At 44.1% G+C, this 21,135-nt stretch overlaps 2 protein-coding genes across 4 annotated transcripts in view; both read right to left on the bottom strand.

The window, feature by feature from the left end:
• LOC149306353 (VPS35 endosomal protein-sorting factor-like) overlaps positions 1-3,445 on the bottom strand; it is a 35,092-nt gene extending 31,647 nt beyond the window's left edge. The window contains exons 1-3 of one of the 2 annotated variants that reach the window (XM_089540004.1): positions 3,369-3,445; positions 1,459-1,558; positions 151-309 (exon numbers count right to left, since the gene is read on the bottom strand). In XM_089540004.1, coding sequence (XP_089396130.1) covers positions 151-309; positions 1,459-1,558; positions 3,369-3,385 — 276 coding nt within the window. In that variant the 5' untranslated portion in view covers positions 3,386-3,445. Of the gene's footprint in view, positions 1-150; positions 310-1,458; positions 1,559-2,309; positions 2,341-3,368 lie in introns of those variants that run through there. The other variant, XM_089540005.1, reaches the window with a different exon arrangement.
• A 1,490-nt stretch (positions 3,446-4,935) lies between these two features.
• Positions 4,936-21,135, bottom strand: part of LOC149306352 (WD repeat-containing protein 90-like) — a 37,953-nt gene continuing 21,753 nt past the window's right edge. The window contains exons 24-44 of one of the 2 annotated variants that reach the window (XM_089539745.1): positions 20,667-20,795; positions 20,144-20,277; positions 19,980-20,017; positions 19,440-19,574; positions 18,609-18,794; positions 18,033-18,133; positions 14,747-14,849; positions 14,151-14,272; positions 12,966-13,125; positions 12,311-12,501; positions 11,819-11,987; positions 11,307-11,418; positions 10,751-10,922; positions 10,482-10,604; positions 9,904-10,084; positions 9,166-9,296; positions 8,043-8,186; positions 7,150-7,269; positions 6,838-6,922; positions 6,452-6,657; positions 4,936-6,243 (exon numbers count right to left, since the gene is read on the bottom strand). In XM_089539745.1, coding sequence (XP_089395871.1) covers positions 6,500-6,657; positions 6,838-6,922; positions 7,150-7,269; positions 8,043-8,186; positions 9,166-9,296; positions 9,904-10,084; positions 10,482-10,604; positions 10,751-10,922; positions 11,307-11,418; positions 11,819-11,987; positions 12,311-12,501; positions 12,966-13,125; positions 14,151-14,272; positions 14,747-14,849; positions 18,033-18,133; positions 18,609-18,794; positions 19,440-19,574; positions 19,980-20,017; positions 20,144-20,277; positions 20,667-20,795 — 2,694 coding nt within the window. In that variant the 3' untranslated portion in view covers positions 4,936-6,243; positions 6,452-6,499. Of the gene's footprint in view, positions 6,658-6,837; positions 6,923-7,149; positions 7,270-8,042; positions 8,187-9,165; positions 9,297-9,903; positions 10,085-10,481; positions 10,605-10,750; positions 10,923-11,306; positions 11,419-11,818; positions 11,988-12,310; positions 12,502-12,965; positions 13,126-14,150; positions 14,273-14,746; positions 14,850-18,032; positions 18,134-18,608; positions 18,795-19,439; positions 19,575-19,979; positions 20,018-20,143; positions 20,278-20,666; positions 20,796-21,135 lie in introns of both variants that reach the window. The other variant, XM_089539744.1, reaches the window with a different exon arrangement.

Raw genomic sequence — 21,135 nt, 5'->3', positions numbered from 1 at the left:
TTATGCATGTATGTGTCTTCAATCAACCTGTTGATTTATGGCAGGTAACAAGCATTGGTAAATGTACAAACAGCCTTTGCATAATGCAAGGGCAGCAATACATTAGTCCCATTCTAATCCAGTCTAGTCAATGTAAAACAAGAATATTACCACAGCTGAAGTCAGCATTGGATCTGCTGTTGCTGCAAATAACGACAAAGGATCCATGCCATCCAGCACACTACTCAGAGGATCCAACATTGAACTGGAAGAGGATGTGGAAGAAGTGCTTCCTTTTCGTCCTAATTTCTTTGTCTTAGATTCGGTGACCTGTGGAATACATGACGATTGTCAGAGAGATTTGAAAGAATGTAAGAAGCATAAAGCAAACATCGACTACTCAGCCCTACTGAAAAGACAGTTCCACCAGGATTTTTCTCTGTCCAACTGCCACCTAAGCAGCCATTCTACTAGGTTGAGGAAGAGAAAGAGAAAAAGGAAGGAGGAAGGAGAGAGAGAGAGAGAGAGAGAGAGAGAGAGAGAGAGAGAGAAGAAAAACAGGGCAACATCTGCCCTCCTGCCCTCCTGAGAATATGATTTATAATCCTATTAGTCTTTCTTAATTTTATTTTGGGCTTATTGAATTAAGACTTTTTCTAGTGTTATGTTGTCTATCTTAGATAAATGTGTGAGAAAGGGAGTAACCTCTTTAATCCTTCTCTTCAGATGAAGAAATACAACATGAAGAGTCTGCATGTGATCCAGGACCCTGCAAACTCAGCCTTCCATATTGTGAGAACAGCCTCCACTTTTGGAGGAGACTCATCTCTTCCAAATATTAGCTCCTCATATCTTAGCTAGAAAACATAACATTGGAACAGAGCTTGAGAGCATCACAGTTCAGTAAAGTCAGGTAAGCATGTACTGCAGATGCCATCCACGAGCTCCAAACCAAGACAGATACAACTATAGCTGCAGTCTGCATTAGGGTTTATCATGCCTGGGGAAGAACTCAATTGTCAGTGTGATAGTGCCTCATCCTGAGTAAGTAGTAAACCAGGGCTTTACTGATTATGACAAATAGATAGCTGAAAATTCTGCTATCATGATAAATAGAACAAATAATTATGTAGAGCTCAATTTCTCTCACGTTTCTTTTCCTCTCACGTTTTCACTAGGCACCAAAATGTATACAGTGAGGAGCAAGGGTATGATAAGAGGCGGACAGAGGTATCGCCAAAAATCTGCCTAACTATTCCAAAAGTTTCTGAATATACTCTCATTTCCACAATGCCTTACCATTGGCTATGTCCCATAAGAAAACTGAAATCCAAACCATCTGGAGGTATAAAAGTTCCCCAATCACGTTTATTACTTGGCCCTAAGATAAAAATGCTCCTCCTGTGATTTTTGATGTTTTGTCCAACCATGGACAACATGGCAATGTGCATGTTCTTTAAGAGAATAAAGGAAACTTACTATAATGGGTTTGAGTGGATGGTAGTCTCCAAACTCCACAGACACAGGTTCCAGTCGGCATGATTCCAATTCACGTGTATAATGTCTTGATCTTGCATGCCTAAAAGAGCGTAAAGTATAAAGATCTTCATATTTTGCCAACAGATATCACATCATGCCCAAGATAGTTTTGTTTTAAAAAAAGTCACAAGAAAGGCATGTGCTCTCCCAAGTTTTTAGTATGGCAGGAGTGTTGTCCATGTCAAGGAAGAACAGAAAGGTCAGCAGTAGAAAACAAACCAGCAGCACTTGCTCAGGGATGCTGGAGCTAGAGAGAGTGCAGGTTCCATTTCCAGAGTACCTACAACATGGAGCCGAACTCTCCCAAGGAGCGTTTCATTGGGACTTACAAGAGCGGTACTGGCCTGCAGGGAGGAGGACCTTGAAGCCGAGGAAGATCTGTTTAAGTCCCTAATAACCAAGTGTCCTGGGTGAGGCAACCCCAGACAAGGGCTCTGTGAAGTAACACAACCACGACAGTCTTGTTATTAGTTACTATTAAAAGTTCGCCAGCATTATCTCGTAGTCGTTTGGAGTTATTTACAATTACGACCATAGATCCCACCAAGAAACCTGGAGTCGGGGGCATCCCTTGTGGTAAGGGAAAAGCAAATGGATGTACAGTTGGCCCTCATTATAGAACTATAGAGTTGGAAGAGAGCACAAGGGCCATCCAGTCCAAGCCCATTCTGTCACGCAGGAACTTTCAATCAAAGCCTTCCCATTGACAGATGGCCATCCAGCCTCTGCTTAAAGACCTCCAAGGAAGGAGACTCCAAATATTATATATCCCACTGTCGAACAGCCCTTACTCTCAGGAAGGTCCTCCTAATGTTGAGCTGGAATCTCTTTTCCTGGAGCTTGCATCCATTGTTCAGGGTCCTAGTCTCTGGAGCAGCAGAAAACAAGCTTGCTCCCTCCTCAATATGGCATCCCTTCTTCAAGTATTTAAACAGGGCTATCATATCACCTCTTAACCTTCTCTTCTCCTTATCCATGGATTTAATTTTATCCATGAATTCAAGCATCTGTGGCTTGAAAATCTTTTTTTAAAAAAGGTATAAATTCCAAATAGCAAGCCTTGATTTTCCATTTTATATAATAAGAGCCACCATTTTGCTATGTCATTATATTTAATGGATCTTGAGCATCCACAGATTTCGTTATCCACGGGGGACCTTGGAACCAAACCCCAGCGGATAACAAAGACCCACTCTATTTACAGAACAATGGAAGGCATTTATAGAATATGATAAGCAATTAAAGGGAGATATTAGCACGATTGGGTTTGATAGTCAGGTAATTGAAATTAGTTTGCGTTAATGTGTTAGTTGGGTTAATGCATTAATTAACTGTGTTAATGGGAGGAATAATATTAATGTGTCGAATATTTAGTTTAGAAGAGGCATTTAAAAGACTAAAGGGAGGGGGAAAGAGAATATTATTGTTGTTGTTGTTGTTATTATTATTATTATTATTACAAAAATAATCCACTTTGAGACCGCTTTGACAGCCCTGGGCCAATGCTAGGGAATTCTGGGAGCTGTAGTTCTGTGTCAGAGAGCTCTGGTGCCACAGTAAACTACCATTCCCAGAATTCCCTAGCCTTCAGCCATGGCAGATATAAGTCCAAAACACACTGCAGAAATAACCCACTTTGAGACCGCTTTAACAGCCCTGTGCCAATGCTAGGGAATTCTGGGAGCTGGAGTGTTTGTGAGACATTCAGCCTTTTCTGTCAGAGGGAGCTCTGGTGCCACAGCAAGCGACCATTCCCAGAATTCCCTAGCCATGTTGTCCTGCTCCCTCCTCGGCCTCCTTTGCCTCAGGGGTCCCCTATCCATCTATCTAGCGTCCTCCCAATTCCTTACCAGGGGAAAGCAGCCATCTTGCCCCGTTCACGTGACTCCTCCGTTCAACACTTCCTCTTGTCAGGGCTCAAGTCGAGGCCGGAGCCGCCATGATTGTCGAGGGCAAACGCCAGGCCTCTTTATATAGAATTCTATGAAGAGTCCTGGCCCTTGCCCTCAACAATCATGGCGGCTTCGGCTACAGCCTGAGGCGGAAGCCGCCATGATTGTCGAGGGCAAGTTCCAGCCCAGGCCTCTTTATACATAGAATTGTATGAGGCTTAGCCCTTGCCCTCAACAATCATGGAGGGCTCTTCCAGCTTTCCCTTAGACCTCTCGGGAAAGAAATATTTGGCTATTAAAGTCCCAAAACACACTGCACAAACAATCATTTTGAGACCCCTTTAACTGCCCTGGCTCTAGTGCTAGGGAATTCTGGGAACTGTAGTTTTTGTGAGACATTTAGCCTTCACTGTCAGGGAGAGCTCTGGTGCCACAACAAACTACAATTCCCAGGATTCCCTAGTGCTGAGCCAGGGCAGTTAAAGCAGTCTCAGACTGGATGATTTCTGGAGTGTGTTTTGGACCTCAGTGATTACTTTTAAGTGAACATGAACAGCTCCCTCAAAAAAATCTGCTAGGGAATTCTGGGAACTGTGTTGTTGTTGTTATGCTGGTTAAAAAGCTCATTTGTTGTTATCTGGAAGGCTGAATGACTCCCTCACATTTCAACTTAATCTAGGTCCAAAACACACTGCAGAGATCATCCATCTTGAAACTGCTTTAAACTGCCCTGGCTCAAGGGTAGTTTATACAGAGAAGGCCTAGCCAGGGCAGTAAATTGCGTGTGGTAGTCTATCCCGCAATAACGTGAAACCCCATGATTGCGCTCGGATTGGCTTCCCATTGCCCGAAATGGCATGTGGTAGTCTATCCCACAATAACGTCAAGCCCCTGACTGCGTTCGGATTGCTATTGGATTATACTTCCAATTTCCCTTGTCTGATAAACTCCATGGCCATTCGGGGCCGAAAGTGGAGGGAAATGGGGTGTGTGTATGTGTTTTGTGTGTGTCTCCAACCTGGACCAGCCTACATTTTTTTTCCTCATTTGCTCCCATGGTCAAGCCACTTTGCTTGGCAGTTGTGAGACCAACTCTTGAGAGGAGTTGGGCTTCCTTTCCTGTCTCCATTGGTGCCACTATGTATATTGTGTTTATGTGTATAGAACATATTCTACTACATCCACATACTGGTGTCACCTGGTGCAATAACTCATGGTGTCACCCGCCGCCCCATTGACACCTTTTCATTTCACACCATTCAGAATCCTTAGTCATGCTTAATAATAATAATAATAATAATAATAATAATAATAAATTGATCCATTTACTCTTTCACCACCTCTCCTGAATAACTCTTGGAATAATTCGACCTGTGTCGATCCTTAGTTACAAAAATGTGTAACTAAGTACACTGTACTGGGGATATTGTACTGTGTCTTGATGTTTATGTGTAATTTTAGCAAAAGGAGGGAGGGCAGACAATATACAATAGGCAATATATATTCTTTATTGTTACTACTTTATTTGAAATTAATCAGTTTTATAATGGATGTAATGAGGATGAGAATCAATTTCCAGTGGGAACTAAGGATTCGGAGCTTATCATAGTGAGTGTGACCCCTTAATAGCATTACTGGATAAAGGAAATGAAGAAATGGAAAGATCATTTACTTGTACCCGGTTTATCTGTCCATACTTCTGAAGACAGAAAAGCAGTCTGCTGCTTTCAGAAAGAAAATATTACATACATACAGGTAAATGTGACAGCTTTCTCTCACTTAAGCAGAAATGTAAGCATTACACTTCCATCCTGGATAAAAACTGATTTCCAATGCTGGTTAGGACTGCTGGGACATGCAGTACAGCAACATTTGAACATTTCCAAACCTAACGTAAAGCACATGAATTTACCAAGAGGCTTAAATATATCAAACATTTGTTTATTTAGAATCAAATTAGAAACACAAATTTCTGTTCCTTCTATTTTACAAATTACAAACAAGAACTTAGCAGGATAAATGCATTGGTGTCCTTACAGGCCAAACTTAACCAACAGGAATATTTGTGGATTTATTTCTTCTTTATGACTAGCTTTCCTTTCATTAGCTCTGTCGCAAAAGGAAGCTAGTGCAGGGTCACTTGTGCATTGTAAAAATAAACACCTGCAAATTCTGAATATAAAACACAGGAATCTTGAAATATTCCTTAAAATATTATTCTATTTTGGAAAGACTAAAAAATTTAGCTAGGACACAAGTGCACAGTCAAAATGGAGTACTTGTTCTTTAAATATATATATATATATATAAATTAATCCTATGCACATATGTACATTTTTTAATGATGAGGGAAGAATAAAACTCAACAAATACACAGTAAAAAGAGAACAAGAGTAACAGCTTGTTCTTGTCTTCAGTTTCCATAGGCAATATCAACAGTATGGCAACCGCTCATGTTACAATGCACAGGACAGAGGTATGCCAAAGGGGCATGGTAACCTATTGGTCTGCTGCCCATTTAGAAAAAGAATATGACAACATTCCCTGCCCACCTCAAGTGTAGCAAAGGAATCCTATATGCACTTTCTGTGTTCCAGTGGCTGCAACAGGGATCAAGAATCTGAGCTACTCCTTGCCCATGAAGTCGGGTAATAATGCCTGCTGCTCCAAAGAGCTTTTCAATCTCAGATTCAAGGAACGTCCATCAAGTCAGTGATGGTGTTGAACTGAAAGATGGGACAATCCGGGGAGTCGGGAAGCGCGCAGGGAATGATGGAGACTTTCATCGCCCACAGGACAAGAAAATGTGTGTCAACTAAATGACTTGGGAAGCCTAGAAGAGGAGAAGAATCTGCTCTGAACCTCAGCTGTTTCTGACTATCATGCCAAAGATCACTCCCTCTTCAACTGGTACCCAAATAAATTAAACAGCTTTGCTGGGGTTTTGCTAACTGTTCTAAGATGGGTGCCTCTGCAACCCAAGTTGATCCTGGGAAACAGCAAGGGCATGGGATGCCAAGGTATCAGTAGTGTTAGGTCACCTTTGTGTGTTGCATCATTCTGTCAAACAGCCACGTTACAGTTTCCGTTCATCTGCTCTGGAATTCCCACACCAGGATCTCATTGTAAGACGTGGTGAAGAGGCATTTCCCAGACAGAGTAAACCGGCAGAGGCAAACGGCATCATCGTGCCCCTTGTAGTCTTGCTCTCTCTTTGCCTTGAGGTCTATCAATCTCAGCATACGCTCTGCAGGACAAACAACAAAACTACAGGTTAAGGAAGTATACTTCTATTAGAAGGGATCTAGTGTCGCCTTGAATGCTCCACATGCCAAGCTGCCTTTCCACAGGGTTTTCAGAGCCTCACCCTCCTTGCTAAAGACCTCATACATATACAGCTGTCCATTTGGGACTTCCTGATACTCACCATTGAAGCCAACAGCTATGGTGCAGACAGCAGGAGACAAGCTCAGCGACGTGGCAAAGAAAGGCAAAGGAATCTTCTCAACGACCTGCACATCACAAGGAAAAGCACCCAGCAGCAGTCACATCATATCCAGCTTCTGTTTTAGCTCTGTGGCAATTACTCAATTGGAACCAAGGCTTAGACAGATACAACACTGGGACACCCAAGAAGTCCATTCCTGAGCCTCCAAAACCTACAGATTCTCAGTTTTCAGATCCAGCATGCCTGCTAGTGGAAAACACGGGATCTCAGGCTCACTAAGCTATTATGTACCTGTTTCTGCTGCAAGCTATAGAAGAGGATCTCCTTCTGCAAACCAAAGCCAACGTAGGCAACAGTGCTTTTGTCCCAAGGGCAAAATGCTGCCAGGCTAGGAGGCAATGGGCTGGGGACCTGGAGACAAAATGAAAACAATAATAATAAGAAAAGAGTAACAAGCCACATTTGCTTTATCTCAGTCCCACCACCATCGCAGGCATGTTGGGTGAGGACTTTCTTCCCTGGCTCTTCTAACCAGCAGACAAAGACCTTTTTGTTTAAGCAGGCTTTTAATATGGAATCGCTTGCAGTGGTGTGTGTGTGCTTTATTTTCAATTGTAATGCTTTTAAGTTGTTTTACACGGTTTTAAATGTGATGACTTTAATTGATCTTAAAATTGTAATGTTGGTCTTTAACCAATTCTTTTGGGAGTTGCCTTGGGTCCCACACTGGGAGAAAGACAGCATATAAATGAATGAATAAACATATGGAGAGCCCTCATCTTTGATTCAAAGACTACGAATTCTGAAACTGGGTGGACTGGCATAACATCTATTAAATCTACTAATTATTTCTGCCATTGAGGAGGGAAACAACCTTTCAAAACCTGGGTAATCCCATCCAGGAACTATTCAACTTGGCCTAATAGAAAATAAGCTATTGTGAACAGGCTCATCTGCATAAAAATAATAATTAGAACATGAAAGACTAGGAATATTTCCATCTTAGACTAAATTAGCACCCTTGTTCTCAGAATTCTGCTACTAGTTCTCTCTCTCTCTGTTTATGTCACTACCTTAGTTTGCTAAATCTCTTGAACTACAGCCTGCATCTAATCAAATATTCCTCAGGCAAAGACTAAGAAAAGGCTTAAGCTAGGCCGCTTCTCCCAGCAAGACAGTCTTACCTCTGGACCTGTGGGAGCTGGGAAGCTCAGCCAGTCAATGAGCTCACATCTGTCCTTCATCCAGTCTGAGACCCAAACACTGACCCGTCGATCAGCACTTGCCGCTAACCAGAGATCACCGCCTTCAACCCCAAGTTCAGTGTGCTAGGGACCAGGATACCAACATGAAAAATTGTGGGTTTTTTTCATATTTGCTCCCATAAAACATTGACACATCACATAATCCAACACAGTATTATTAACAGGTAAGAAATGTAGCAAGAAGACCTCAGTGTGAGTTTTGTTTTGAGAACTACAGTAGTTGCCTTATCTCAAAATAGGTAAAAAAAAAAAACCTTTGAGAAGCATAAGAACAGTTAGAAGCGCATAATTGCTTTGATGTGGCGAAATGCTAAAGAGCATTTCAGAGAAGAGTCGGATAATGGCAGTAGAAATGGTGTATTTATTTACTCCACTGACTGCCTTTGTGCACAAGGACTCACAAGGTAAAACGTTCACAGAGAAGCATGGACTCTTGGTGCTTGGCATAATACATGGTAAGAACCTCAATGAGACTATCCCCCGACAAGACAAAGAAACACCTCTTGTTCCCCACCTTTGCCTCACCTGGAAAGCTGTGCTATGAAACTGATCTACAATAATAACCATGATTCCAGAAAAGCACAAGCCAAGTGCAAGGAGAAAGAGTATTTCAAAAGCTATAGGCAAAGTACTGGAACTTTGCACTTGAGAATGGCTGAGTAATAGAACTCACTATATGGGGATCATCATAAGATATCTTTCATATATATGTGCGTGTGTGTGTGTGTGTGTGTACGCGTGCGCTTTTGTATCAAGATAGTAAGGGCATTTTAAAATGTGAAATTCAATACAAATAAACAGAGCACCATTCATCTGGCAATCTTCAACTGAGCAAAAGCTATTCTAATGCCTCATACAGTCAGTCCAAAAATGTCCAAAAAGTAAACCCTGATTTTGCCATTTTATATAAGGGACACCATTTTACTACACCATTTTACTGCTGCATATAAAGGCACTTGAGCATTTAGTGATTTTGATATTCACAGAGTTCTTGGAACCAAACCCCATTGTGAATCGGGGACCAATTTAGAATCCAACTTACCTGTTTCCTTGTGCACTGGATAACTTGGATGGGTGAGGATCGGTGGTCAGTCAGGACACGAATAGTCATGCCCGTACGTGGGCTACTAACAGCCATCAGCCCGTCTTTGCCTCCAGACAAGATAATTTCCCCTGGAAAGGCACAATTAACAATGTAATGATGTTTCTATGTAATCATGTACTGTCTTTTTTGTACAGGATGAGGACCATAAAATATTCTACAGTGCAAAGTGCATCACGCTTTTAAATTAATAAACATCATTCTTCAGCATCTTGAAATTATCTCCCCTTTTTTGTGGGTTCTGTTGGCTTTTGTTGTTGATCTGTGCCTTCGAGTAAACCCTTACTTAGGGAAAACCTATTGTGGAGTTTCCTGGCAAGATTTCTTCAGAGGAGGCTTGCTACTGCCATCCTCCGAGATTGAAAGAGTGCAACAGGGTCATCCACTTGGTTTCCATGACTGATCAGGGATTTAAACTTGGGTCTCCCAGAGTCCTAATCCAATATTCAAACCACTAAACCATGTTGGGGATGCTTTTAATCCCCCCCCCCAACTTATCTAAATGTGCCCATACTTTAATGCAAGAATTTGCAGGACCATTATATGAAAGTGAGCAACAGGACCAGAGAAAATAATTGGGGAGATGGGCATCTGCTGAAAGGCAAAAAAGAAGTCAAGAATATTTGCCAAAGAAATGGACTTTGTATTAACAGCTGGCAAATGACTTAGAGGTCCTACCATCTGCAGAGTATCCAAGCGCTGTTACAGCAACTGAGTGGGGATGCATTTTCAATTCCATCTCTGTTCGGGAAATGCTGAACACACGAATGGTGCCATCACTATACCCTGCCACGATATGCTCACTTTCTGCCCCACTGACAGAGATGGGCATTGGACTCCAGGCCAGGCACAGGCAACTCTGAAACAACCAAGCAGCAGAAATGAAGAGCAGAGAAGCAACACTGATGCCAGTTCTCTGCCTTTGGTCATGGGCTGACTTGATTTCAAGAAAGTATCTAACATGTGTTAACTTACGGGTGATTCGAGACAAGCTTTTGGGTGGGAGAGGGTCCCCTCCAATGAGCAGGGATGATGGGTACAAAGACCAGACAGGACAAGGACTTGGGAACAATGAGGAGGAGGTCTTTCTTCAATAAAAGGATTTTATTGAATGGAGTATACAACTGAAAGCAGCTTCTAGGGGACTTTTTGGCTGCCAACAGTAGAAATATTACAAATATTCAACCCGATCAGCTCTTGCTCTTTCCAGACAAACAATGGACTAGGCAGGATTGCCAACATTTTTGAATAATTACCTGATTGAGCACTTGAAACTGTACCACCAACTCCATGCTGGCCAGGGACCAAACCCTCACGCTGCCATCCTCCCCACATGTGGCAAAGTGAGACTCCGAGGGGCTGAAAGTCACCTCATTCACCTATGGCAACACAAACAGGTTGAAAGAAGTCAATTTTGCAGAGAGGTATAGTGGGGGAGTTCTCCTGTGGGGTTCCCAACTCTCACCTCCCACTCCAGCTTCAGAAATATGGGGTTTTTTTACTACTTGCATAGCATTTTTGATACCTTGTTCTTGTGCCCGCTGATCAGTCGGATGCTGGTATTTTCTGCCCAGTTGATGTACCACAATGTGCCCGCAGTAGTGCCAACAATTCCCATATCCATGCAGTTGTCAAATGTGGCACTAACTATAGTTCCATCCAGGACCATTTCTTGCTCCAAGAGAACAGAGCTTGAGCTACAGAGAAGACCAGATGAGGCAGGAAAAAAATACTAATCAGAGATGGTTGAGGGCTGAATCTTACACTGGAAAGTATCTTTGGGGCCTTGGGTGGAGGTGAGGGTTTGTTGCTGTTATTGTTGTGTGCCTTCAAGTCATTTACAACTTATGGTGAGCATAAGGCGAACTTATCATGGAGTTTTCTGGGGCAGAGGGTGACTCACCCAAAGTCACCCAATAGGTTTCCTTGGCTGAGCAGGGAATCAATCCCTTAAGGTAATTAGACTGGTTTTTAAAACATGAATACTCTGTGTATTTTCTCATAGGAAGTTATATGCTCTTTAAGTGGCTCTTAGACACTCTGTCTCTAGAACAAGCAAACTGAGTTAGAAAAGGCATTACCTGGCACTGGAACCTTTTACTCTCAGCTCCTGAACTGCTGCCACTGACCAAAGTTGGATTTTCTTGGTGTTGCTGCCACTCACTAGCCTGTTATTATGACACCGTAGTATACCTACAGAGGTAAAGGATTTGTTCCAATTAATTGATTTGTTCCAATTAATATATTTCTTCATGATAATAATCCAGAGAATTATAGAGTATCCCACTGGCAATGTTTTTGTAGCAGATGAAGCCCTGTGCCCACAAGGGACACTGATGGCATGCCCACTCGACTGAGGCAGGGCTCTTTCTAAGCCTTTGCTGCCAAAGTTTCCACTATGTGGCAAATAATCTAGACTGTACAGCAGCCATCTTCAAAAAGGCTACACTAGTGAGGCATATGTGGCCTTTTCTGGAAAGGATATGAAGACCAAATTATACCTCAAAGCCAACTGCAACCTATTCTAGCCTCTGTGCATCCAAGAGAGATGCTTCAAAAACCTCTTGAACAACATCACTGTGCAAAGACTCACCAATCTCCCCCTCGACAGCCTCCCAAGTCATGAAGCAACGATTGGTCTCTGTGTCCCAGGCACAGATCTGTCCCGTACTTGTCCCCGTGTACAGAAGAGAGCCAGCGCTATAGCACAGGGATGTAAGCTCCACTGGACCAACTGCATCGGGGACAGGAATTTTGTGAACCTGAAAAAGAAAGTTACCTCAGCTAGGATTTAACAGGTACAATTTGTGTCAGAGGCCCATTCTCTTCCATGAGGCTGAAATACCAAGGTTCTGACATTTTTGCACAGCAATATTTCAAATACTTCCAACCAGCCTTTCCCATCCTGATGTCCTCCAGACATCTTGGTCCACTGGCTGTACAACTCTCCTGTATCTCAAATATTGCAAGATAGCCTTCCCTAACCTGGCTCCTTTCCAAAATGTTGCACTACAATTCCCATGGCCCACAACTAGCATGGCCACTGGGAAAGACTGCTGCAAGATATGACAATGAAGAGAAATACCTTTAGGCTGATGTCAGTTCCCTGTTGCTCCGTTAGCCAGAAAGTCACCATTCCTTTTCCTACGCAGGCCAGGTGTCCCACAGACTGCGGGCTAAAGGCCACTTCATGGACCGGCTCAGAGAAGCGGGTGGATGACATCAGGTCATAAGTGTGGGCATTCCACAGGGCAAAGACCCTATCGACGTAGTCCCCTGCATTCCAGTATGTTAAAATAAATAACAAATTTAATGGTAAGGTATGCCCATTTTTTAAACTCAAGCTCAAAGCAGTTACAATAAAAAATACACTAATGCACGCACACTGAGTGCAGGTGAATGTGCTCCAGGCAAAGAAAACTCATGTTGGGAGTCTCTGCTTCTTCTGTTCTGTCTTACCTAGAGTTAGAATCCCTCCGTTCTTACTCCTAAAGAGGATTTGTGACACTGTAGACAAAGCATTGGGAAAGTCCTAAACACTCTCTCCCAAAGAATAGCACCCATGTAGGGCTGTTAATAGGTAGAATAACAACAGTCCCAAGAGGTCCCAATTCTGTAACCTGTGCCCTAATAGGTTTTACATATATTCAGAAACTTCATCTTCCTCACTGGAAGAAAGATGGCAAGTGTAGCTAACAAGTAAAATGAACACCCCATTTGTGGCTACTGGTTATACCCACCGAGCGTGGCAAGGAAACGGTCATCTCGAGAGTATGCCATGGCTTGCACTTGAGTCTCATGATGGAACAGAACTCTTTGACAGGCCTTGTCCTGTACATTCCAGATGCGAATTTGGCAGCGTGAGTGTCCACAGCCTTGACCAGAGGCAGATGCAAGGACCTGAAAATATACATCGCTGCCACTGTTTGAGACTCAGTCATTAAATCAGAGGAAGTCCCTATTTCATAAACGTTATTTCAGCACTTATGACTGGAATAAGCAGCGAAAATAAAACCCAGATGAAGAAGAAAAATGCACTGATTTCAACCTTTACAAAGCCTTAGAGTCTTAGCAGAGTATACTGAGAACCTGGCAAAAGCAACATTAAAGCTTATGCACAGTAAAACACAAACATTCCTTGAAGAGAAGATGTAACCGTCATACTTAAGAGCTGTAAAGTAGGAAGTCCTTGGGGGAAATCTCAGCTCATTCATCTGCCTGGCAGTTTGAAATAAGATTATATCTCCTTGCCGGCTTTAAAAGTTAGATTATGCAAGTGAAAACATAGCAGCCTGTTTAGAGATTATTACTGTGCGATGCTGAACACTTTGCACACTTTGAAAAACAAGTAAACTTGTTCAAACTATGCTAGTCATATATTTGTAAGGATTTCTGGTGTTCCAGAGCACCTCTATTAAATTAAAATTACTCTTCTCCTAAAAGTGGTAATCTTTCCCTAGCTCTTCATTGTCTATTAAGACTGCATGCTCTTCAAAGAGCAGAAATCTATATTCTAAAAAGGACTTGCATGCAATGAAGTCACTAACAGAATGCCATTCTGTGTCTCTTTATCTAACTCTGCAGACGACAACAAATGACTCAGAAAGTAATAGTTCAACTTCCTTTGCCCCTCTGCATATTCATTTGGGTAGCATTCACCTGCCAGTGAGTGACTCCTTTCCTGAACTGAGAATAACTGGTTGGCAGACCAAAGCATAACACAGCCTGAGTCAAAGTGAAATGCTTGCCAAGCATTTCTGCCTTTCATTCTGCTGTTGCACAGGCAAGGACAAAAGGAGATGGAAAGGTCCATAACCAACTGGCTGTTCAGTGATGCTGTTCCTACCTCCAGGAGAACCTTTTCAATTAGAAGAAGCAATGGGTTGGACTGCAACTTTTGACAGGAGAGCAAGGAAAGCACATACCTGGGCATCATGGCTAACTGCTAATGTCGATATCTCTTCAGGGTGACCAAGCCAATGCTGTTGGGAGCCAGAGTGCAGGTCTTCCACAATGAGTGCACAGCCACAGCTGTAGGCAAAGAAACCTGGGAGTGAGAAGACAACACTTAGGCTATGGAAGTGTATGTGTGAAAGATGTGGACCACATAAATCACAACATTCAGTCTGTGGTAAGACAGAAGCCTATCTGGACATCATATGCAAGTTGGCACAGACAACTAGTCTCTTCCATCCTATTATTCACTCAGCTAATTTCCCTTGCTTCCTACCTTCTCCATCCATTAGAAAAGATTAGTCAAGTGAGGCCACTTTACATTGTCAGAGCCTGGCTGCTTTGCTGATAGCATCAAGTCAGACTCTAAGATGGTGATTCCAATGAAGCTTACTTCCAGTCAAAGGTGCTTAAATCATAACCATAAACCATAATCTGTAATGCGCTATGCCATTTCAATAGTTTATACAGTTACGTAGAATATTTTGGAGAAAGATGACAGCCAGTCTGATTGTCCAAATGAGGAGATACAAAATCTGGAATTTTAATACACAAACACAAGCAATACCTGTATCTGGATTCCAGACCATATTTCCCCGGCCATTTCCATTGTATCCAATGACAGTTTTTAGTTTCAGATCTTCACTACCAGTTAGAGGAGAGGAGAATGTCTAAGAGTCAAAAACAACACATAGCTTCAGAATAAAGCGAGAAGAGATTCCAGACACCTTTTTCTCACAACACTAGAAGAAACTTCTTTTCCATATGAAAAACCAGACTTGTATACGAAAACCTGACTTGCAAATTAACTTACAACTCTTGTTATTTTTCACAGGAACTATTTCATTAAGTCATCGTTCGGCCTCTGAGGAAGAGAGAAGGCTGGCCCAGTACCATCAGGGGCTAGCCTGAAGAAAGAGGCTCCTCACTCCCCAACTGTCATCGTTCGGCCTCTGAGGGAGAGAGAAGGCTGGCCCAGTACCATCAGGGGCTAGCCTGAAGAAAGAGGCTCCTCACTCCCCAACTGTCATCGTTCGGCCTCTGAGGGAGAGAGAAGGCTGGCCCAGTACCATCAGGGGCTAGCCTGAAGAAAGAGGCTCCTCACTCCCCAACTGTCATCGTTCGGCCTCTGAGGGAGAGAGAAGGCTGGCCCAGTTCCATCAGGGGCTAGCCTGAAGAAAGAGGCTCCTCCCTCCCCAACTGTCATCGTTCGGCCTCTGAGGGAGAGAGAAGGCTGGCCCAGTTCCATCAGGGGCTAGCCTGAAGAAAGAGGCTCCTCCCTCCCCAACTGTCATCGTTCGGCCTCTGAGGGAGAGAGAAGGCTGGCCCAGTTCCATCAGGGGCTAGCCTGAAGAAAGAGGCTCCTCCCTCCCCAACTGTCATCGTTCGGCCTCTGAGGGAGAGAGAAGGCTGGCCCAGTTCCATCAGGGGCTAGCCTGAAGAAAGAGGCTCCTCCCTCCCCAACTGTCATCGTTCGGCCTCTGAGGGACAGAGAAGGCTGGCCCAGTTCCATCAGGGGCTAGCCTGAAGAAAGAGGCTCCTCACTCCCCAACTGTCATCGTTCGGCCTCTGAGGGACAGAGAAGGCTGGCCCAGTTCCATCAGGGGCTAGCCTGAAGAAAGAGGCTCCTCACTCCCCAACTGTCATCGTTCGGCCTCTGAGGGAGAGAGAAGGCTGGCCCAGTTCCATCAGGGGCTAGCCTGAAGAAAGAGGCTCCTCACTCCCTAACTGTCATCTTTCGGCCTCTGAGGGAGAGAGAAGGCTGGCCCAGTACCATCAGGGGCTAGCCTGAAGAAAGAGGCTCCTCCCTCCCCAACTGTCATCGTTCGGCCTCTGAGGGAGAGAGAAGGCTGGCCCAGTTCCATCAGGGGCTAGCCTGAAGAAAGAGGCTCCTCACTCCCTAACTGTCATCTTTCGGCCTCTGAGGGAGAGAGAAGGCTGGCCCAGTTCCATCAGGGGCTAGCCTGAAGAAAGAGGCTCCTCACTCCCTAACTGTCATCTTTCGGCCTCTGAGGGAGAGAGAAGGCTGGCCCAGTACCATCAGGGGCTAGCCTGAAGAAAGAGGCTCCTCCCTCCCCAACTGTCATCGTTCGGCCTCTGAGGGAGAGAGAAGGCTGGCCCAGTTCCATCAGGGGCTAGCCTGAAGAAAGAGGCTCCTCACTCCCTAACTGTCATCTTTCGGCCTCTGAGGGAGAGAGAAGGCTGGCCCAGTACCATCAGGGGCTAGCCTGAAGAAAGAGGCTCCTCCCTCCCCAACTGTCATCGTTCGGCCTCTGAGGGAGAGAGAAGGCTGGCCCAGTTCCATCAGGGGCTAGCCTGAAGAAAGAGGCTCCTCCCTCCCCAACTGTCATCGTTCGGCCTCTGAGGGAGAGAGACGGCTGGCCCAGTTCCATCAGGGGCTAGCCTGAAGAAAGAGGCTCCTCACTCCCTAACTGTCATCTTTCGGCCTCTGAGGGAGAGAGAAGGCTGGCCCAGTTCCACCAGGGGCTAGCCTGAAGAAAGAGGCTCCTCACTCCCTAACTGTCATCTTTCGGCCTCTGAGGGAGAGAGAAGGCTGGCCCAGTTCCATCAGGGGCTAGCCTGAAGAAAGAGGCTCCTCCCTCCCCAACTGTCATCGTTCGGCCCCTGAGGGAGAGAGAAGGCTGGCCCAGTTCCATCAGGGGCTAGCCTGAAGAAAGAGGCTCCTCACTCCCTAACTGTCATCTTTCGGCCTCTGAGGGAGAGAGAAGGCTGGCCCAGTTCCATCAGGGGCTAGCCTGAAGAAAGAGGCTCCTCACTCCCTAACTGTCATCTTTCGGCCTCTGAGGGAGAGAGAAGGCTGGCCCAGTTCCATCAGGGGCTAGCCTGAAGAAAGAGGCTCCTCACTCCCTAACTGTCATCTTTCGGCCTCTGAGGGAGAGAGAAGGCTGGCCCAGTACCATCAGGGGCTAGCCTGAAGAAAGAGGCTCCTCACTCCCTAACTGTCATCGTTCGGCCTCTGAGGGAGAGAGAAGGCTGGCCCAGTTCCATCAGGGGCTAGCCTGAAGAAAGAGGCTCCTCACTCCCTAACTGTCATCTTTCGGCCTCTGAGGGAGAGAGAAGGCTGGCCCAGTTCCATCAGGGGCTAGCCTGAAGAAAGAGGCTCCTCACTCCCTAACTGTCATCTTTCGCCCTCCGAGGGAGAGAGAAGGCTGGCCCAGTTCCACCAGGGGCTAGCCTGAAGAAAGAGGCTCGTCCCTCCCTAACTGTCATCTTTCGGCCTCTGAGGGAGAGAGTAGGCTGGCCCTGTTCCATCAGGGGCTAGCCTGAAGAAGAAGAGCCCTCCCTCCGGTCCATCTGCCTTGGTCCAGGCCTCAGAGGGAGAGAAGAATGCTGGACCTGATTCCCTCCCCCCTCACCATTCCCTTCTCCTTTTGTGTCGTGTCTTTTAGATTGTAAGCCTGTGGGCAGGGAAGCCTGTGGGCTATTGTAAACCGCTCGGATTCCCAGTGATTGGGCGGTATATAAATAAAACCTATTATTATTATTATTATTATTATTATTATTATTATTAAGTCTTTCTGCATATATAGATGGTGAAATGCCACCTTGGGACTAGCCTTTATGTATGTACATAGACAAAGATAGGCAACTATAGCTTTTCAGATGTATTTGAACTGCAATTTCCATAATCCCACAGCCTTGGCTAAAATAGCTGGGGCTGATGGGAGCCGGATTGTCCCTCCAATCTTGCTTCCCAGGCATACTCAAGCAGAGTACAATGCACAGATGTTGTATAACTGACTCACATGTATACAGCCATATGGTGACACAAGAACTATGTCTCACTTTCTCCCCTATGCTTTACCTTTACACATGCTCAAGGCAGTTCTTACCTTAGGGGGTGAAGATGTTTTGAAGCGAGGAGAAAAATGCCGGTAGCAGTCTGGGCGGATATTGCTTTGAGCCTCAGATCCTTTACCTTCCTTTCTGCATTCTAGCATAAAGAAAAATAAACATTCAGTAATGCCTCCCATAATCCTTCACCAGAGGAACATAACATCACCACAAGGACAACTTCTTTAGTGCCATTAAGTCTCCAAGATGCAATAAGATTCCTTTGCATTGTTGATGCTGTTGTTGCTATGTGCCTTTAAGTCAACTCTATGTTATGTCAACCCTAGGATAGGGTTTTCTTAGCCAGATTTATTGAGAGGTGGTTTGCCACATCTGTGCTCTGAGGGTGAGAGAGTGTGACTGCCCAAGGTCACCCAGTGGGCTTCCATAGCTGAATGGGGATTCGAACTCTGGTCCCCAGAATCTTAGTCCAATTGTCTACTACTGACTATACTGACATGCTGGCTTTCCCAGACTGAATCATTCACCATCACCAATAGCATAACATTGCATATCCCATCCTAAATAGTGCAAACTTTACAAAACAATCGAACAAATAATGCATTTCAACCTACCGTTTGCTGCCTGTTTATTTGGTCGTAAGCAAGGCTGAACAACTTCCGGCTTCACAGCCAGTGGCTCTTTGCTACAAACTGTTTCCTTCAAGCCTAGGTCTGAGTGGATTTCATCTCCATTAACAACATCTCCACCACTGCCTTTTTGGTTTGTTCCTTTCTCTTCTTCGGATTCTGAAAACAGATCTGAAAGAGTGGAAATGAAGGACAATGACTGGGAGAGGACAATTTGTCATTGTTATACATTTGCTTATATAGCTTAGAGCAGCAATGGAACTGAAGCAGTTCATTACCAACTTTGTTTATAAATCCCAAATCCAAGAGAAAATTCCTTAGAGCAAGGCAGGCAAGTGCAAAAAACTGATTTGGGTATTGTATCCCTCCAAGGTCCAAGATAGTATGGGATGTTGTGATGAGAAAATTCTCTGCCCTTTCACACAGGAGTATTTCCTTCCCTCCAACGTTTTTTACTATAAATATAGCAGAACACTGGAAATCCCACCATTAGGACAAAGTTAACCAAATTCACCTATGAGCCCTCTGAAAGTCATATCTGATAAAAGAGGCCTGGTCAAAATCTCAAGGTACCACATCACTTCAACTTTCCAGTTTAGTTTCAGAACGTTGCTCTGAAAAACACTATGGGCAACTTTTCACTGTAACTTGTAATTCTCATCCAAAACAAACTGGGCATTGAGAAATGGCAGGTCAAGTACATTTTGGTTAAGCTTGGAAGAGGAATGAAGAGGCATCAGAGTGACTGTGGAGGTTTAAAAGAGCCACCAAAGGAGCTTTATTCCTTGCCAACAACTGCAAGGTCCCTTCACTCACCCTCATCTTCTGCCATTCGTTGGAGAGAACTGAGTTCCAGGCATGGTGGAGACACAACAGTAGGCAGAGGGACCAGCTGGCGCGGGGTGTCATTGGCTTTGGATGTCAAATCTTGCATGTTTTCCAGATCAGGTTCTAAGAAAGAAAGAAAGAAAGGGGTTATAAAGAGAGTATGACACCAGTATGATTTAGTGATTAGAACATTAGACTAGGATTGAAGATACTCAGGTTTAAATCACCATTCAGCCACCCAACAGATTCTGTAGCCTTGGGTCAGTTACTCCCATTCTCAGTCTAAACCACCTCGCAGGACTGTTGTAAGAATAAAATTGGGCTTGGGAGAACTACCTAAGCTACCTTTTCATGGTAGGAATACTTTGAGATAAGCATCAGGCATAAAAATAATGAACAAGCAACATCCCTCCATAATAGATATAGGTGCCAGCTGTTCTGACTTTGTTAGGGTTATTCTGAAAAATCATTATGCTCTGAATAATGCTCTTCATTGATAACCTAACTTTACAACAATGCAAAGCTTACCAACTGTGGGAGAATTCAAGGACTCGGAGGAAAGGAGTCTGGAATGGCAACAGGCATAGAGTTAAAATCATGGAGAAATGAAAACACACAGCATAAATATACAGGCGCTGACTGATACGTATTCCCAAAACAAATAGCTTCAACGAAAAAAATTAGATTCTTACTCATCCTTGGAGGACTCCTCTACAAACACACCTAGGAAATCCCACAGAAAGATGGCATCTCCAACGCTGATGACTTGCGTTTGGTCAGGAGTGAACCTCACCTGACGTATTGGTTCAGAATGGCCAATAAAAACCTAGGGGGGAAAAAGAAGTGTAAAAAAACATGGCTTTCTCCTTTAGTACTTCATCCCCACACACTGGAATTAAACTACTAATGACACACAGAGGCAATATGCAAAGGACACTACATGAAATCTTAAAGAAATTAAAAATACATACAGTATTTGTATTAATAATAATAATAATAATAATAATAATAAAGATTTATTTATAGCCCGCCCAATCACGAAGAACCTGGGCAGGTTACAACAATAAAATACATCAGATTACAATAGAGTTAAAAAATCAAACCCTAGACCTACCGCTCCCCCAAAATATACTAAAATATACTACTGGATAATGGGGGCAACAGGGGAGAGTGGGAAGTCTAAGATAGGACTGGTTTTCCTGCTGGGTACATTACCTGAGAGTTGATGTCAAATCTCATCCCATAATCCCACACCTTGATAACTCTATCGCCAGCTGTTAGGAGATAACGGGCATCTGGGCTCAATGCCAACGAAGAACAAGACTGTTTGTGTACTTGGGAGACCTGCAGTCATAGAATCATAAAATTGTAGAGTTGGAAGAGACCACAAGGACCAGAGAATAGGTCTACCAAGGGGTTTTAACACTAATTGTGAAACTGAACTACTAAGTTCAGAGGTTTCACATCAACAAATACCAGTTTCTTGAAAGTACATAGCATGCGAGACCTGCTGCCTCCAAGCCCTGCTGGTGAGCTTCCTGAAAACATCTGCACCAGGAGACAAGATGCTGGTGTGGATGGGATTTAGATATGATCTGGTAGACCATTCTGTAGATATTGGGTGAAGTTGAAGGCTTTCATGGCCGGCATCCATAGTTTTTTGTGGGTTTCTCAGGCAATGTGG

Source organism: Sceloporus occidentalis, unplaced genomic scaffold, assembly GCF_023333645.1.
Source record: "Sceloporus occidentalis isolate IW3139 unplaced genomic scaffold, rSceOcc1.0.p SCAF_10, whole genome shotgun sequence".
In the NCBI taxonomy this organism is placed as follows: domain Eukaryota; kingdom Metazoa; phylum Chordata; class Lepidosauria; order Squamata; family Phrynosomatidae; genus Sceloporus; species Sceloporus occidentalis.
This window is presented reverse-complemented; position numbering and strand designations above follow the sequence as displayed.